Source organism: Athene cunicularia, assembly GCF_003259725.1.
Source record: "Athene cunicularia isolate RWA chromosome 5 unlocalized genomic scaffold, athCun1 chr5_part1, whole genome shotgun sequence".
Taxonomy (NCBI): Eukaryota; Metazoa; Chordata; class Aves; order Strigiformes; family Strigidae; genus Athene; species Athene cunicularia.
The window spans coordinates 39,603,299-39,618,879 of record NW_020799101.1 but is presented as its reverse complement, the minus strand read 5'-3'; the positions used below and the strand labels follow the sequence as shown (position 1 = coordinate 39,618,879).

At 35.6% G+C, this 15,581-nt stretch overlaps 1 protein-coding gene across 1 annotated transcript in view; it reads right to left on the bottom strand.

The window, feature by feature from the left end:
• Positions 1-15,136, bottom strand: part of UBR1 (ubiquitin protein ligase E3 component n-recognin 1) — a 60,110-nt gene extending 44,974 nt beyond the window's left edge. The window contains exons 1-7 of the mRNA XM_026849046.1: positions 14,880-15,136; positions 12,715-12,793; positions 10,451-10,561; positions 4,771-4,901; positions 2,980-3,121; positions 1,340-1,402; positions 814-937 (exon numbers count right to left, since the gene is read on the bottom strand). Coding sequence (XP_026704847.1) covers positions 814-937; positions 1,340-1,402; positions 2,980-3,121; positions 4,771-4,901; positions 10,451-10,561; positions 12,715-12,793; positions 14,880-15,055 — 826 coding nt within the window. The 5' untranslated portion in view covers positions 15,056-15,136. The remainder of the gene's footprint in view (positions 1-813; positions 938-1,339; positions 1,403-2,979; positions 3,122-4,770; positions 4,902-10,450; positions 10,562-12,714; positions 12,794-14,879) is intronic.
• Between the last annotated feature and the right edge of the window lie 445 nt (positions 15,137-15,581).

Below are 15,581 nucleotides of genomic sequence, written 5' to 3'. Positions count from 1 at the left end.
CTACAAAAAAGCTGGAGGAGGACTTTTTACAAGGGAACGTGGTGACAGGACAAGAGATAATGGCTTTAAACTGAAAGAGGGTAGATTCTGATAAGATAGAAATTCTTCCCTGTGAGGGTGGTGAGACACTGGCACAGGTTGCCCAGAGAAGCTGTGGCTGCCCCCTCCCTGGCAGTGCTCAAGGCCAGGTTGGACGGGGCTTTGGGCAACCTGGTCTGGTGGAAGGTGTCCCTATAACAGAAATCAAAATTAGATTGATTCAGAAATCTTTAAAATCATGAGCATCATCAAACACCAGAACAATGTTTGACAGCTTAAAATAGATTTTCCACTACTGGAAAAATTTTTAAATTAAGGTGTGTGTGTGTGTTTTACTGCACTGTCTAATTACATCACAGCTATCAAATCTGAAGCAGGAATTAATTCAAGCAGAGGATGGACACTTTCGCTCATGGAGATGTTCTACAGCTTTTCACCAGCACTGGGGAGAGCAGCTTTTAAGCGAAGAATTCACTGAAACAGGGTATGTGATGCTGAAACTAAGGATAATAAAATTTCAAGAGGAACAGACAGAGTTCGAGCAGGGAAACACATTTATTTTAGAAAGAAGTAACAGAAAAGTACTCTATTCATAACCAAACAGATGGATAGCAGCACCCATACTACCATACTATTTATTTACTACTTAGGAGGAATGTGAAAGTATTTTAATGAGGGAATATCATATATAACACTGATAAAGACAATTTTTAAGAGAATTAGTCATTCAAATACTGACATGGCATTATCATAACAAAAATCAGTTATTCTTACTTGAATAGCTCATGAGTTTGTTCAGCCAAGAACCAAGGCGTAAGGCAAACTTCTGGTGAGCCATAACATCAGCATGCAGAACCTCCACATGAAGTGGCCGTTGAGAAACATTTTCAGAATGCCTCTAGGAGTCAGGTAAATATTAGCAGATATAAAAGAAAGTTGTTAACATGAGTTCTCTATTTGTCTTCACCTCTCCCAAGTAACAAAAGAAATCAGTTTGATATTTTATTTATGAAGATATCCATCCATCCATCCATCCATCCATCCATCCATCCATCCATCCATCCATCCATCCATCCATCCATCCCTCTCCATCCATCCATCCATCCATCCATCCATCCATCCATCCCTCCCTCCCAAATGTGGTGGTGTAAATTCAGTTTCAAAAAGTTCAGAGACAGGTTATAAAACCACGGAAGTACTAAGTTAAAGACTGTACAGCAAACAAATAAGTCTTCCGTATTAATAATAATGAGGTTGAATTGTTTATTTTTTAAATGAGAAAAAAATTTTAGGAAGTTACCTTGATTTCTTCTTTTGCTTCATGACAAGAGGCATAATGTCCTGCCTTAACAGCTCTACGACCCTGTATAAAGAAAACACTGAGCATAAAACCAATATAAACCAAAACCAAAGTGTCACAAGCCTGATCCTTGCTGTGGTTTTATATATGAAAGAGGGACCAACACCACACCACGCTGCTTTCAGACATCTAGAAGTCAATGAAAATTAGTAATTATCTTTAGAAAAAAGCTGATTTAATTAACAATGGAATAACAAAGTAAACTCTGGGTATCTTAATATAATTAGATGAGGAAAATTCATGTACACATTAAAACAGATGAGAAGGATTTCTGCTTCAAATACAAACCACATCAACTTTCTTCCTAGCACAAAGTACACTCATTCTGGATTGCTTTCCTACAGTCTTCCCTATGATTTGTTCTTTCTGTATATGAAATAGCAAGGTATGTGAGTTTGACAGTTCTTTTAATAAAGTCAAGATCAGGTCCAGTCTAGACCTCAAAATTTACTCGAAGGAAATCAGAGGTATGAGCTTCCAAAACAAGTTTTCCATGCAGCAGAATTTCAGGCAAGATGACAGGACATAGCTGTATGTGGTGGAACTGTTATAACTATAGCAATACAAACTAGTTCTGTGCTGAAGCAGGTGCTTTGTAAAATGAAGAGTCTGATCAACTCTGGATCTAAAATTTAGGTTTCAAACAAAAGGAACCTTTGTAACGGAAACTTTTAAAAGTTACCCTATAAGCATGCATGTTACATATTTTACAAAACATGCAACTGCAGGACAAGACTTATAACTGACACTGCTAACTAAATACAACTTAATTTTCACTACCTCAACAAAGAGAAACACAAAACCCCAGTTTTTACTGATCATGAAAGAATTATAGTATTAGTAAGATGTTTTATAAGTAAACATACAGTATATACATATACAGCTACAGACAAAGCTTCTCTGTGTGCAAACATGTAAGTTTTACACTTTTGTGAGGTAAAAAAAAATGGTTGAAATTAAGATAATTCAAACACTGATCATATTCCACCCCCCTCAGTGGAAAAAAACCCAGCAAAACCCAAGAAACATTAGTAGTGTAAGGTCTTTATGCAGAACACTAGTTTCAAAAGTGAAGTAGTGAAATTGTCAGGTTCACCCACATTCCTTCATGGATTCTTCCTGGTTTCATCTGCTTAATTTGAAGTTTTAAGATTTTCAAATTAAGTCTGAGCCAGAATAAGCACTAATTCTTGCAAAATGTAAAGTATATTTCTGATTAAATATAACTGAATACGTGTACTGTGGACTTGTATATTTTTCCGACATATATTGTCAAAATGAAACTTTAATCTCAGCTGAGACAAAAAAAAAGAAAATATGTCAAACATGAAAGGAGCAACTTCAGAAAAATCAGCTCTTCCCTTTCTCAAGAAACTAGGGTTTTGTCCTGAAGAAAAAAAAATTGATACAGTTAAAAAACCTTCTTGAAGTAAGTGCTGATTAACAATTATTCCGCAAAATGCCTTTCTCTCTCCTCAAGCTCCAGCATCCCAGAAACAAAGATTCTATGATCAAAGGACTATAGTAGCACTTCTTAATAATTAAAATGTTACTTTCTTCCATATCCAGAATGCACTAACCTCTTTATCTATGGCAGTAGTATGTAACTGGGCTTCACCAAGTTCACAGCCAAGTGCCCTCTGCAGGCTATAGATGACATGATCGTAAGAATGATGTTCATCATTGAAAAGGACACAGTAGTAGCTGTCTACCTTCTCTCTACTGGGAAAAAGCCAACATATCATCATACAAATAAAAATAATATTGTAAATAGTGTTCTATCCAATGCAAGCAACAGCTCACTTAATAGCTTGAGAGAAATCCAAAACACAAAAAAATTATAGAAGAAAATAAAGCGTATTATTCATGTCAAAGACACACCCCCTTCACCATCTATACCAGAAAAAGTCACAGAAACCATGTACCAAGGACAAAAGAGGTTTTAATTTATGTGATTATTCCATTATTATATCCTCACTATGCTGTTTTATCATCCCATTTTCTTTTCAATATGACACACAACAGTCTTTTTTCCATTTTCATAGAATCATAGAACATGGGGCTGGAAGGGAACTTTAAAAGTCATCTAGTCCAACCTCCCTGCAATGAGCAGTGACATCTTCAACTAGATCAGGTTGCTTGTCCAACCTGACCTTGAATGTTTCCAGAGATGGGTCATCTATGATCTCTCTGGGCAACCTGTTCCAGTGTTTCACCACCCTCATTGCACAAAAGTTCTTCCTTGTAGATCTTGTCTAAATCTACCCTCTTGTAGTTTAAAACCATTACCCCTTGTTCTACAGTAACAAGCCTTGTTGAAAAGTTTGTCCCCAATTTGTAAGCACCCTTTAAGTACTGAAAGGCTGCAATAAGGTATTCCTGGAGCCTTCTCTCCAATTTAGAGGGAAGGATGTTGTTGAGGCACCATGTCAAAGGTCTTACATAAGTCCAGATACATGATCTCTGTGCCTCTTCCCTTGTTCACTGATGTAGTCACTCCACCACAAAAGACCACTAGGTTGGTCAGGCAGGACTTGCCCTTGGCAAAGTCACATTGGCTGTCTCAAATCACTTCCCTGTCTTCCATGTACCTTAGCATAGCTTCTAGGAGGATCTGTTCCATGATCTTCGCACACACAGAGGTGAGGCTAACAGGTTGGTAGTTCCCAGGGTCCTCCTTTCTACTTTTTATAAAAATGGGTGCGTTTCACTTTTTCCTGTGGGAATTCAGGGATTTCACATGACTGCTGTGACTTTTCAAATATCATGGAGAGTGCCTTGGCAACTACATGAACCAATTCCCTCAGGACTCTGGGATGCATTTCATCAGGTCCCACAGACATGTATGTTCAGGTTCCTCAGGTGGTCACAAACCTGATCTTCTCATACAGTGGGAAGGACTTTGCTCCCCCAGTCCCTGTCTTGCAGTCCATCCAGTTAAGAAGTGTGGGAAGAGACGCTGCTAGTGAAGACTAACACTCCCTAGGCTGATTTTTGTAGGTGTGGGGGTGGTCATGGTTGCTCTGGCAACACCCAGGCCTCAGTCAGCATCTCCAGTAAGATCCGACAGCCCTGCTGGGTCTCTCCACTGTCCTGATGTTTTCCCTGCCTCAGGAGAATTCCCTGTGTGCCACCATCTGCTGCTCCACTCCAGATTGGGCCAGCTCCAGAACAGCTCCCCTTAGCGACTGATGGGATACTTCTCATAAAGTACCAACAGCTCTTCTCTGTATAACTGTAGGTCAAAATACTACAGTGCTGTTTACAAGGATTTTGGCACCAATATGTTTGCATGAGTGTAAGAATACCACAGGCAAAATTATTAGCAAAGTTTCTAACACCTTGAAGAGAAAGTTGGAAATACTCCCTACCTAATAGTGAGCTCCAGAGGCAGTTCCTTCTCTTCTTCCCATATAAGCATATCTACAATGTATTTTATCACAGAGGGAAACACTCTCCTAGAGTGCTCCATAATTTCTTCATTCAGCTGACATTCAGAATTCTGTAAAAACAAGAAATAATATTAATATGGAAATTTGAAAAATAAGAAAAAGGGTTGGTAGAATATGGTATTACAATATTTCTTTCAGGAAACTAGCATTTTCATGATTTACTAGCAAATTAATTGTACCAATCTACAAGCAAATTAATTTCTTCTCTTCAAAATTATTTAATCCCAAGGGCTCCCAGAAGTATTCTAGGTAGTAGTGGCACCTACTTTTTTTTCTTTTTTTTTTTCCACACATACAGTTTTTAGCTAGGAATAGACTATGAAAGTTCTCATCAAATGTGTTAGGAAACTTGATTTAAAAAAAAAAAAGTTTAAAAAAGCTGGTTGGCAGCTTTCTGTGCATCCAAAGATATTAAAAGTTTGCAGTCCAGACCAAAATTCTTCCTTTGAATTGCTTGCTCTTCTATGTGGGTACTCTGTCAAACATTTATGACACTCCCTGAACAGAATCATCTATGGAAACCTAACTCAGAGATCCCATCTCAGACCTAGAAATCATTCAAGATACCCCTCTGAACTGACATATCCACCCAGATAAAGCTCATTAAGTGAATTGTCTACATCATCTAACATTATTAATCCTTTCCATAAGCATTTAAGCAGGAGAGAAATCAAGGTAATAAGCAAAGAAAATCACTGCTAAATCTGCACTTAAGAATGAAGCAATCAATATTCAGGTACAAGACATAGATACATTGCAACTATATTGTGTGAAACAAGGGCTTTAATCCAAAAGCCCTGAAGACCTCATCCACCTTCCTTTCAGCATATGCATATATAAATGGTACATAATGTTAATGCAATCAGATTTCATATACAAATATGACACAGAAATGGAGGCTGATATTTTCTATTTACACAAGGTTTCTCATAATTTTAGGATCACGCAAACTTCCTAAAAAATCTGCATATGTATGTGTTTGCCAGAATGAGAAAACATGAGAAACAAAGACACTTTCCAAGGATAAAGCTTTTCTCATGTGACTTTTAATCCCAAAGTACAAAGGGCAGTCAGCTCTCCAATACACAATCTGACATATGTTAAATATAAAAGAACAGAAAGAGTAATGTGTTTAACATAGCTAAGAATCATGGTTTTGAAAAACCATTAAATCAACTACAGTCACATCCATTTATGAAGATGATTGCTTTCAAAAAAATTTAAAAACTCAAAATCACATTGTGTGCATATGATAGAAAAGCTAAAAATGTAGTGGAAGGGAAGTAAAGATGCATTGACATGACCAATTGCCTCCAGCAACAGTTTTCTGACTTGATAAGCATTAGAAGAATAATCTGGAATCAAACATACCATTCAAAATGCCTGCCAGTAAAATCACGGTCTATAAATATCACTGTGTGTACATACTTAATTTTGGATAAGCTCGTGGTAGATTTTGGTAATTAAGAATGTAAATGTCTGGGGTAGTTATTTTTTTTCCCAGACTGACAAAGCTATCATCATCATAAAGTCTGAAGCAGAATAAAAAAAACCCTATAGTGCTAAGAATAATCTAATTGAACTGAGTTGTAAATATACTAAGATTTTTTTCCAGTATATCTGAAGAGTTGGGTCTTCTAAGCATTAAGGTATGTTAAGCAAAAATGATACAGAGCTGGAGGAAAACACAGAGCTGTGCATAAGAGATATCCCAAACAAGAACCTTGTAATAAGATATTCTGCTCTCCTTCAGGCTGTAGAAAAAAATCAAAAGGAAACCACGTCAAAGGATTTATAAACAATTAAAGGGAGGGATTGCATTCATACAAATAGCAAAAATTTAAATGATGCAGTGCCACCTCCAGTGCCATCCACATTAATAGAAGTCATGGCAAAATGAAATTAAGATTCATCTAATGTAACCTGAAAGGGCAAACATAAAATTGCCTCAGAACTGTGCCCAAAAATATGTAATTATTTAAGCTTCAGGTAAAGCTTCAAAAAACAAAATTGTGGAAGAATGAACAAGGTATGTTCAGAAATCAAAGTTTAACTTTTTTTTTTTTTTTTTTTTTTTAAAAAAAAAAAAAAACAAGTATGCCTGGGAAGTATTTTTACCTTATCTCAGACATAAATTCTTAAAGTTATCTGTTTTTAAGGATACATTTAGGCAAGAGTGTTTTTATATTTCTGGCATAGTGAAGACATTAACTTGAAATCAGTAGGGAACAGATAACTCCTAAAAGCCTGGAGTGGGGATTCTAAAATGAAGGACTGCTTTTCTGAGCCCCGTATTACATTTTTACAGAACTTACTGGTATATAAACTTCTTTTTTAAAAACAATGTTTAACTAGGATTTTTGTAAGGATACTGTATTTCACTAATGTTCACCTCTATTTCAGAAATGCTGAAAACTCTGGTGTATATCTTTAATGCTGCAGGTTGAAACCTGTCCTCTACTAAGGGCTTATTTTTAAAAGGAGGTCATTCTGTAGATCAAACTCTAAACTTAATCTACCTTTTAAAAATAGCAGCCAGTTCCTAAGCACATTTTTACCAAGTTCTGCATAGCAGGAAAACATATCCCTCTTCTTATTTGCACCTACCTGACCGGAGTAAGTTTATAAACACCCTAACATGATATATCCTGTGCACTGGTCAGGATCATCCAGAAGAGAGTGCTTTTTGTTTCACATAGATAAACTTCTATACTCTCATGCTGAAAAAGAAATATGCAAGATACCTGTTCCAAATGTGCTTTGGAACTCATTTAATAAGCACTATATGCTGAGAAAATTACTACATTATGAATGTCCTTGATTCTCAAATAAGAGAACAAACAACGAGGTAATCCAAATGTCCTCGAGCCTCTTTGTCATAATGAAGTTTCTGACAGACAAGTCTTTTATTAAAAAAGGAAGATGGTCATACAATGCAATCAAATAGTTAACATGTAGTATATATTAACATACGGATGCATTTTATTATTGTAGTGGTTGCACTTCTGCCCTTTTACTAGAGAGTCTATTTACTATGCAGTCAGTATAACTATGTATATTGACAACAGAGAACTATTTAAAAGTAATTTTCTACTTTTCAAAAATCAAATAACCATCTAATTATATGCTTTCTATCATTTACGACTCTCAGGTAACACTCATTGTAGGAATATGTTCTGGTTCATTTGACAGCAGCAGTAAAACAGCTTTGGACTTGCACAACTCCATGACAGAGGACAACTCCAAGATCAAACAAATTCACTGCAAACCAACCAAAGACCTTAGCAGAGACTGGAAGAGAAAGATTATTCAAGGAACCATGTTTCCTTATCATCACAGGTCTGATTATGGTTCTCAATAAAATTTAAAACCAAGAGCCATTGTGTTAGCTGCTCTCATTATTGATATGATCTATCCTTTAAACTTATCTCCATTGGATACAAATGGCCTGATGAATATTCTGAGTATCTTATCTTCATCCAAACAGAAACAAAATGCTGCAAACTCTGAAAGCATGCAGTCTCCTCTCAATCTTTGTTTGAATATGGTTTTGAAAAAGCTCACAAAATTGGAACAGTGTAATTTTAACAACAGTGAAACAGCCTTTTGATAAAATTGATACAGGTTTTGGTGGTTTTCCTAACATTTGTTTTTTGATTATTTTACTGTTATGAAAAAGCCTTTCTAAAGGAAAGGGAGGTAAAAAGCAGACTGTGCTGTCACAGATACAAATACCTGTTCTGTCGCAGATGCAATTACCAAAATCTATACCTTTAAGAGAAACAGGTTCCCCAGTAGGAAGTAAACATTTCATAAACCATTTCAGGGACTCTAGTCAGAGTTGTTGGAACAAAAAGCACTATTATTCTCAAAAGTAAAGTACTGAAACAAGTGTTAGAAGATCTCAGACACCCCTAAATTTTAAAGCTGAAGATACTCTATTTTGTTTACAAGCTCTCTGTTGAAGTTCTTAATGTGCCTCATAGGTCCACATTCATAGAGGTATCTGTGTAACTTTTTTTGTGAGTCATCACAGGTGAAATCCATACTGTATGCTAGCTACTATCTATAAGACAAACTGGTCACCTGAGGCATACATAATATCACTTACCCAGGAGCAACAGAGATGCTTTGATTGGAAACAGTTTTCAAGGGAAAGAATGCTTAAATCTCAACTGAGACTTACATTTTGTCTTAAGATCACTGTTGCATTCTCTTCATGATATGATAAAGACCTCTCGCCTAATCAGCTAGAAATCTGATACTGAGCATGTTGTAACATAGAAGTTTTCCATAGTATCAAAAGGTGGTTTTGAAGCTGGTAAACACAAGTGCTCTACCTTCCCATACATCTTTATCAACAGTACGTGGAATCTACTGTTGAAAAAAAAATTTCCTTGAGAACACAAGGACAAAAATGAATAATTCCCAAAGAGGAACTGTGCTAGTTTCTTCTTCTGGCAACACCTCTAGAATGTGCTGGAAAAAGTATTAAACACGTATGTAGTAACAGCGATAGCACTAAAATTAACCATACCATAGCTATTTTTCAGTATTCTAACACTGAGGAGACAACTTGGGTCTTCTGATTACAGGTTTTCATAAGTAACATGTAGTATCAGCCACACATACATCAGATGGGCTCAGTACTCAGGGGGTAAGTACTGCACAGCAGAATAGACTTTACTTAAGTAGAAGCAGGTGAACATCACAGTGACAAGCTCCAAGCGGTAACCAGATGACCCTTTCTTGGCACTTCAACTATTTTTATTTCTGAAATCCATTGAATTTCGTGGGTTTTTGAAGGATGAACAGGTGAAAGAAAACTTTGTCATATTTTTCTGTAAGACTGGTGCTCTTTATTCCTTTTCCATTTGATATTTTGCCAGGTGATAAAGAACAGTCCTTTTGCAACAAAACCAGGAGGAATTAGGGTCTATCTGTAACGATGAATGCTAAGATTTTTTGTCCTGATTATCTCAGAATGTAGGGCTCTGAAAAAACAATTCTACCTGAAGCAAGTGATCTACCTACACTCTCTTTGAGAACTACATATAAGATGGCATGTTTCTCATTAATATGCTGCTTTATGAGGCACAGTAAGCATGAGACATCCTAGTATAAGAAGTTAGTTTTAAAGCACGGGGACTTATTTTAGTCATAGTGACAGATCACACACCAGAAGTAAGCGACAAAAAAACGTATTCCGTAATGCAGTAATTTGCAAAAGAGAAAATATTATTAAAATCAAGTACTATGTCTAAATGTTTACAAAGCACTCGGAAATCAATTATTTGTAAATAAAAACTGACTAACACACATAACAAAAAGCAAGAGACTGCAGTTTTAAAGACCAAAATGAAGAGGACAGATAAATAAAACTGTTCTATTGTTTTTGCTTTTGTCTGGAGATGAAGGAAAGGTCCAACATATATGTTTGACCCCAACAAGCACCCAACCAAGGAAATTCTGATTCAACTTGACTGGATCTGCTACAGAGCTTATACAATATACATACTTTCACATACTGGAATAAGCACTTTTGTTTAAAAGGCAACATTTAAAATATTTATTCTTTCACGTTGAGCAGCATTCTTACCTCTTTTGCAGAACCTGATGATCCAGGTTCATGTTTAGTACACAGCGGTCCAGCCTTCCATGCCTCTGTATCCCCACAGTCACAAAATCCACCTCCCGTGGAGCTATGCATCTGTAAAAAAATAAGTATTTCAGTCACAAAATACACACATAAAAAGCAAAATAGAAATGCATATTTAAGTCAAATGCAAGTATAAACACCTCCTTCCAAAATACAAGAGTCACAGCATAATCGGTGGACTTACCACAACTTTATTCTTTTTTTACTTAAAAGGAGATTTACCAGGGGAGCAGTGAGAAAATAAATGTAAATTTCCGGAGCAGAAAATAAAGGAGGAAATACAGTTGCTGCTGTAAAAAAGTATGCAAGTCTTAAACAAATTTAACTAGAAATTAGGTGAAAAGCCCATGACTGATGAATAAGCTCTTCATAAATGGCAAAAATAATAATTTCTGGGTTTATTAGCAAAATTATAGCGAAGGTACTTAGTGTCTTCTTTAGAAATTACTTGGTAAAGTTTGAGAATCTAAATAAAAATATGTGTATATTAGACACCTAGTAGTACCTCTGCTTCTAACCAAAGAAAATAAGATATAGTCAGCATCTAAACACATTCTTGCAAATTGAACTTTGCATCACACTTCCAGAAACGTACAAATTCTGACCCTCCATTTTTACACAAAGTTCAGACAAAACTCAGGCAAAAATAATTACCCTTAGCCTATTCTAAATCCCCAATCCTAAAATAATTACAAAACCCACTAAGTGACCCAATAAAAAGACGTTCAAAGATTTGTTATTTACTTGAAATGTTTTAAAATAACCTGATCTAATTAGACATGCTTCGAGCAGGAGGTTGGGCTAGGTGACCTCTTTAGGTCCCTCCCAACCTAAATTATTCTATGAATCTATAAAAGACCATAATCTGTACCCTTTAGATTGCATCTTTAAAATGGAAATGCAGAAAATCTGCTCCCATCTGACTTCCTATTTCCAAGGCTGAAATTTTCCCTGGAGAAGTTACTGAAAAACAGGGAAAGGACAACAGCTTCTCAGCCCAGCTGTGATTCTAAATTGCTCTGCAGTCATTATTGTCTATTTTCCCTGGTTTTCCTCTTACCTCTCTGTAAACTGCGTGTGTGCGTGCATGTGTATACAGAATTTATATTTGCGTTATCCAAGTAGTTTTGTATGTCTTTGAATCAATATATACAAAATATTTACAGATCAGTATACTTATACAGAGGGGCAGAATACTGTATTTTAGTCCCAGTTAATTTTGAGATTGCTAGGACCTTTTTCCAAACTGTCTCTCATTGAAACACACCCACTTAAAGGAGTTTTTCAACCAAATGGTAAAACAAGTAAGACAAATCTCTTCAATGGATGTCATGTCATTGAATAGAAGGAATAGCTGCAAAAAAAATCTAGCCCACTTTTTGGTCATAAAAGATCATTAAATCAAATATGTAATGCTTCTGTACATTTTCTTGCCTATTGCAGCAGAATTAGACCAGCTTTAAAAATGACACTTAATATGTTGTTTTCCATTTCTGCTTCCAAGGCTGTTGAAATTACAGAGTCCTCAGTGAAGAGGGCAAGCAAAAAAGGGGGCCTAGGAAGGAAACAGATGACAGTTAGCTAAGAATTATTTAAAAGATCCTTCTTTAAAGCATGGGAATATCTCAAAAATAACACAGATTTGGCTCAAAGAGAATTGAAAGGATATCAAAAAGAGATGATCCAGTTCTAGAACAAACTTCTCAAAAAAATTTATGCTTAGCATGTGTTATAACTTTATCATAGTCCACATGAAGCAGAAAGTAGTTTATGCAAATCTAACTGGAGGAAGAGTGGAAATGTAGAGACTGCATCAGTGACATAAGTGCTGAAGTAATGGCCCTTGTATACACACACTCTGTCTAAATCTCCAAACCATACTGGCTGAGACTCAGGACAGGACTGTCAATTTCAGCGATGCTTTTTTGCTCTAACATACACTTCTGTGATATTGCCAAAGAGAATAACAATGTATGCATTCAAAAACACTCCCTTATCCTTTGGTTCTTGAATTAGAAATTTACTTTTCTTAAAAGAGGCTTTATATAGTTAGAAACATGAGAGAAAGATAGTAATCTACATAGTAAATCCCAGATTTTTAAAAATAAAATTTACTAATGGTTTATGTGCAGTTTATAATATCCTAAAAAAAATAATCTTCTCTGAAGCTAGAAGTATGATTTCTTAATATAAGATTTTTCTACCTTGTACCGGTGGTTCTTGTGAATGCTATTCTGGAAGCAGTCCATACAGAGTACACAAGTGGGATCAACTGCACAGTCTCTGCAACAAAAATGGTAACTGGAAAACTTTCTAAAACACACACATGAAATTTTCATGCACAAAAGAAAATGCCGCTCTGGAAAAAAAAAATATTAGCAGATTAAAATTATAAAAACACTGGCTAGTCCACGTCACAGAGAGAAGATGAAAACCAATCATGTTAGGCTTGAACTATGTACTTGAACCTGTTATACCAGATTCTAATCTGAAACATGCTTGAGTTCCACTTTCAAAACCTGTTGCTATTTTTTTTTTTGCTAAGAATAAGCAGCTATTAAAAACCATGATGATTCTGTAGCAATCTTTATTATTGTTTTCAACAACTGTAGACAGTTTGCTAATGAAACTTTTGCTATGCTTCTGCTAAGTTATGTTTCTAACCTAAAACTATTAGAAGTTAAAATCTAAAGAAAATTACTTTTGAAGTGAGATAAAGAATATATACTTTGAAATTTAAATTTCAACAGTATCATGGACTCAAATACCTGAAAATCCAGAATTACACTCATGAGCAATCTAGTTTGAGTTTTTTCTATGCTCCACATATACATGGGTTTTTATATTGCCATTTTTCCCCTAAAACAGTCACTCTTTTTTCTTTAAAATTCATTCTATGCAAAATGTGGATGACAGGTGTTTAATGACAACATAACAAGTTTTTTTGTTTTATGCCATCTAGTTCAAGCCTCCTTTACAATACAACTAAAATAGTATGGTAATTCTGATTACAGAATTAATTTCCTTTCAAACCTTTAGATGATAATTATCATTACAGTAATTTAATACTTCACTAACTTTCATTTATTACTGTTAATCTAATGCAAGGTGAGTTAGAAGAAAGAAAAATTAAGCCAGAAATGCCTGCTAGATTTGAATGCCCAGTTCAAAATATATAAACTTTAATATTTCAGAATATCCATTATTTTTAGCATTTTATAAGCCTAGAGAAAAAGTACATTTAGCTTCAACTGAGTAGTAAGTACAGTATTTGTACTTTTGCAAGACAGGAACTCAAAAAAATAAGAAAAAGAGACCACCTCTGAGATACATAGCTTTGTCTTTTTGCCTGCTATCATAAAAGAACTCTGCAGAGGTAGGAACAGAATTACTCCTGTTACAGCAGCACTAAACTGCCTTGACCACCCTTTTCCTTCTTATAATCCAATGTCGCAGTCGCTATACACTTTCTATCAAATACATAAGGACTTCTTCAAATCATTCTCCTTTCATACACAACACTTATTCCTAGAAAACACTGAAGAGTACGCGATAGATTAAAAGCTTACAGTGTCATTCATAAAGTTCAGAGAGGTTTCATTCTGACATTTTCTAAAGTTGCTTTCTAAATTTTTTTTCGAATTCCAAATACTATGTTTTTAGCCATAATAATCTTCTTTTGGTATTTCTGATTACTTTTTTTTTTTTTGCTTTTAAAATAAACCAAAAACTACAATAAACTATGACAATAGCATCATATTCATATTAATGAGTTGCCAGCACAGTTGTAATCTTTACATCCACCACACAGACCTCTGGCTTTTTAATATTAATATATTATTTTCATACTATGCATATTCATTAATATATTTGTAGTAATGTGAATTAATAAAATATATTGTATCAAGTCAATGGGCTGCCATCTTTAATATACTCCAGGATGAGAAAAAGTGAAAAATTACCTTTGGTCACACAGCTATTGCTTAAGCAAATGACTGATGTTCCGAAATGCTGGATTCTGTTTAAGACATTAAGAGGGCAAAATCTGCACAGATTTTGATGCCTGTTCTCCCTCAGTTCAGGTACAGACCCCATAGTCATACCCTATCATCCAATATTTTTAACCAATACTTGTACATTTAGTATCCTTTCCATTTCCTTCCTCATTTCTCTGCCAGAATCTGCTTTTCATATTCAGTTTTCCTCACTCTAAACTGGTTTAAAATGTGAAGCAAATGCCACTGTCAGTTAAGCAAAGACCCACCATGACACAAGCCATGAACAGTCAGCACCACAACTAATTTTATTAAACCATTTTGCTCCATTATCTTACATGGGAACATTCATGATAACATACCTTCATTCTTACCTGCAAGAGTATGTTGTCTCCCCTCCTTTGAACACCTTGCCACAGAGCTGGGAGGTTCCACTCTGTTGTAGTTTCTCCAGGAATATATCTGGGTCTTCCCCAAACAAATAACATTCCAGGGGATATAATATTGCTGCCTGGACCATTTCTTCTTGTTTCTCCAGCAAAGGGTCCATTTCAGCTGAGTAAATATTTGGCACATGTTTTGCCAAGCACTGTAGAAACGTAGCTTGGAAGTTGAATCTCTCATCACACCACTGCAAGAAAAGTACACCCATAGATAGACATAAATGAATAATTAAAAAAAAAAAAAGATTAAGCATTTCTACTATGAATCCAGAACTCTTTTCCACATCAGAAGTCAGTTTTGCAATCAATAAAACCCAAGAAGCCATGGTTTCCCAAGAATTTCTCTGCTATTTTCCTTTCAGTACCCCCCACAGTAACCTCTGTTACCTTGAAGTCTTCTACTAAAACACTCTAAGGAAAGAGCTGGCAAGTGCTATGCTACTCTAAAGCAACACATGCACTAATTAATTTTCAGCAACATGCTTGCCAACAGGCCAGCCAATACACAAATCTTGATGTCTGTTCTGCTGCTGACAAATGGAAAGAGCGGCAGCAGGTTCCCCTGTCTTAGCTGGGAAATAAGTTTGAGATTAATTCCTTAGGCTGCTGATAGTCACAAAACACGCAGCAACT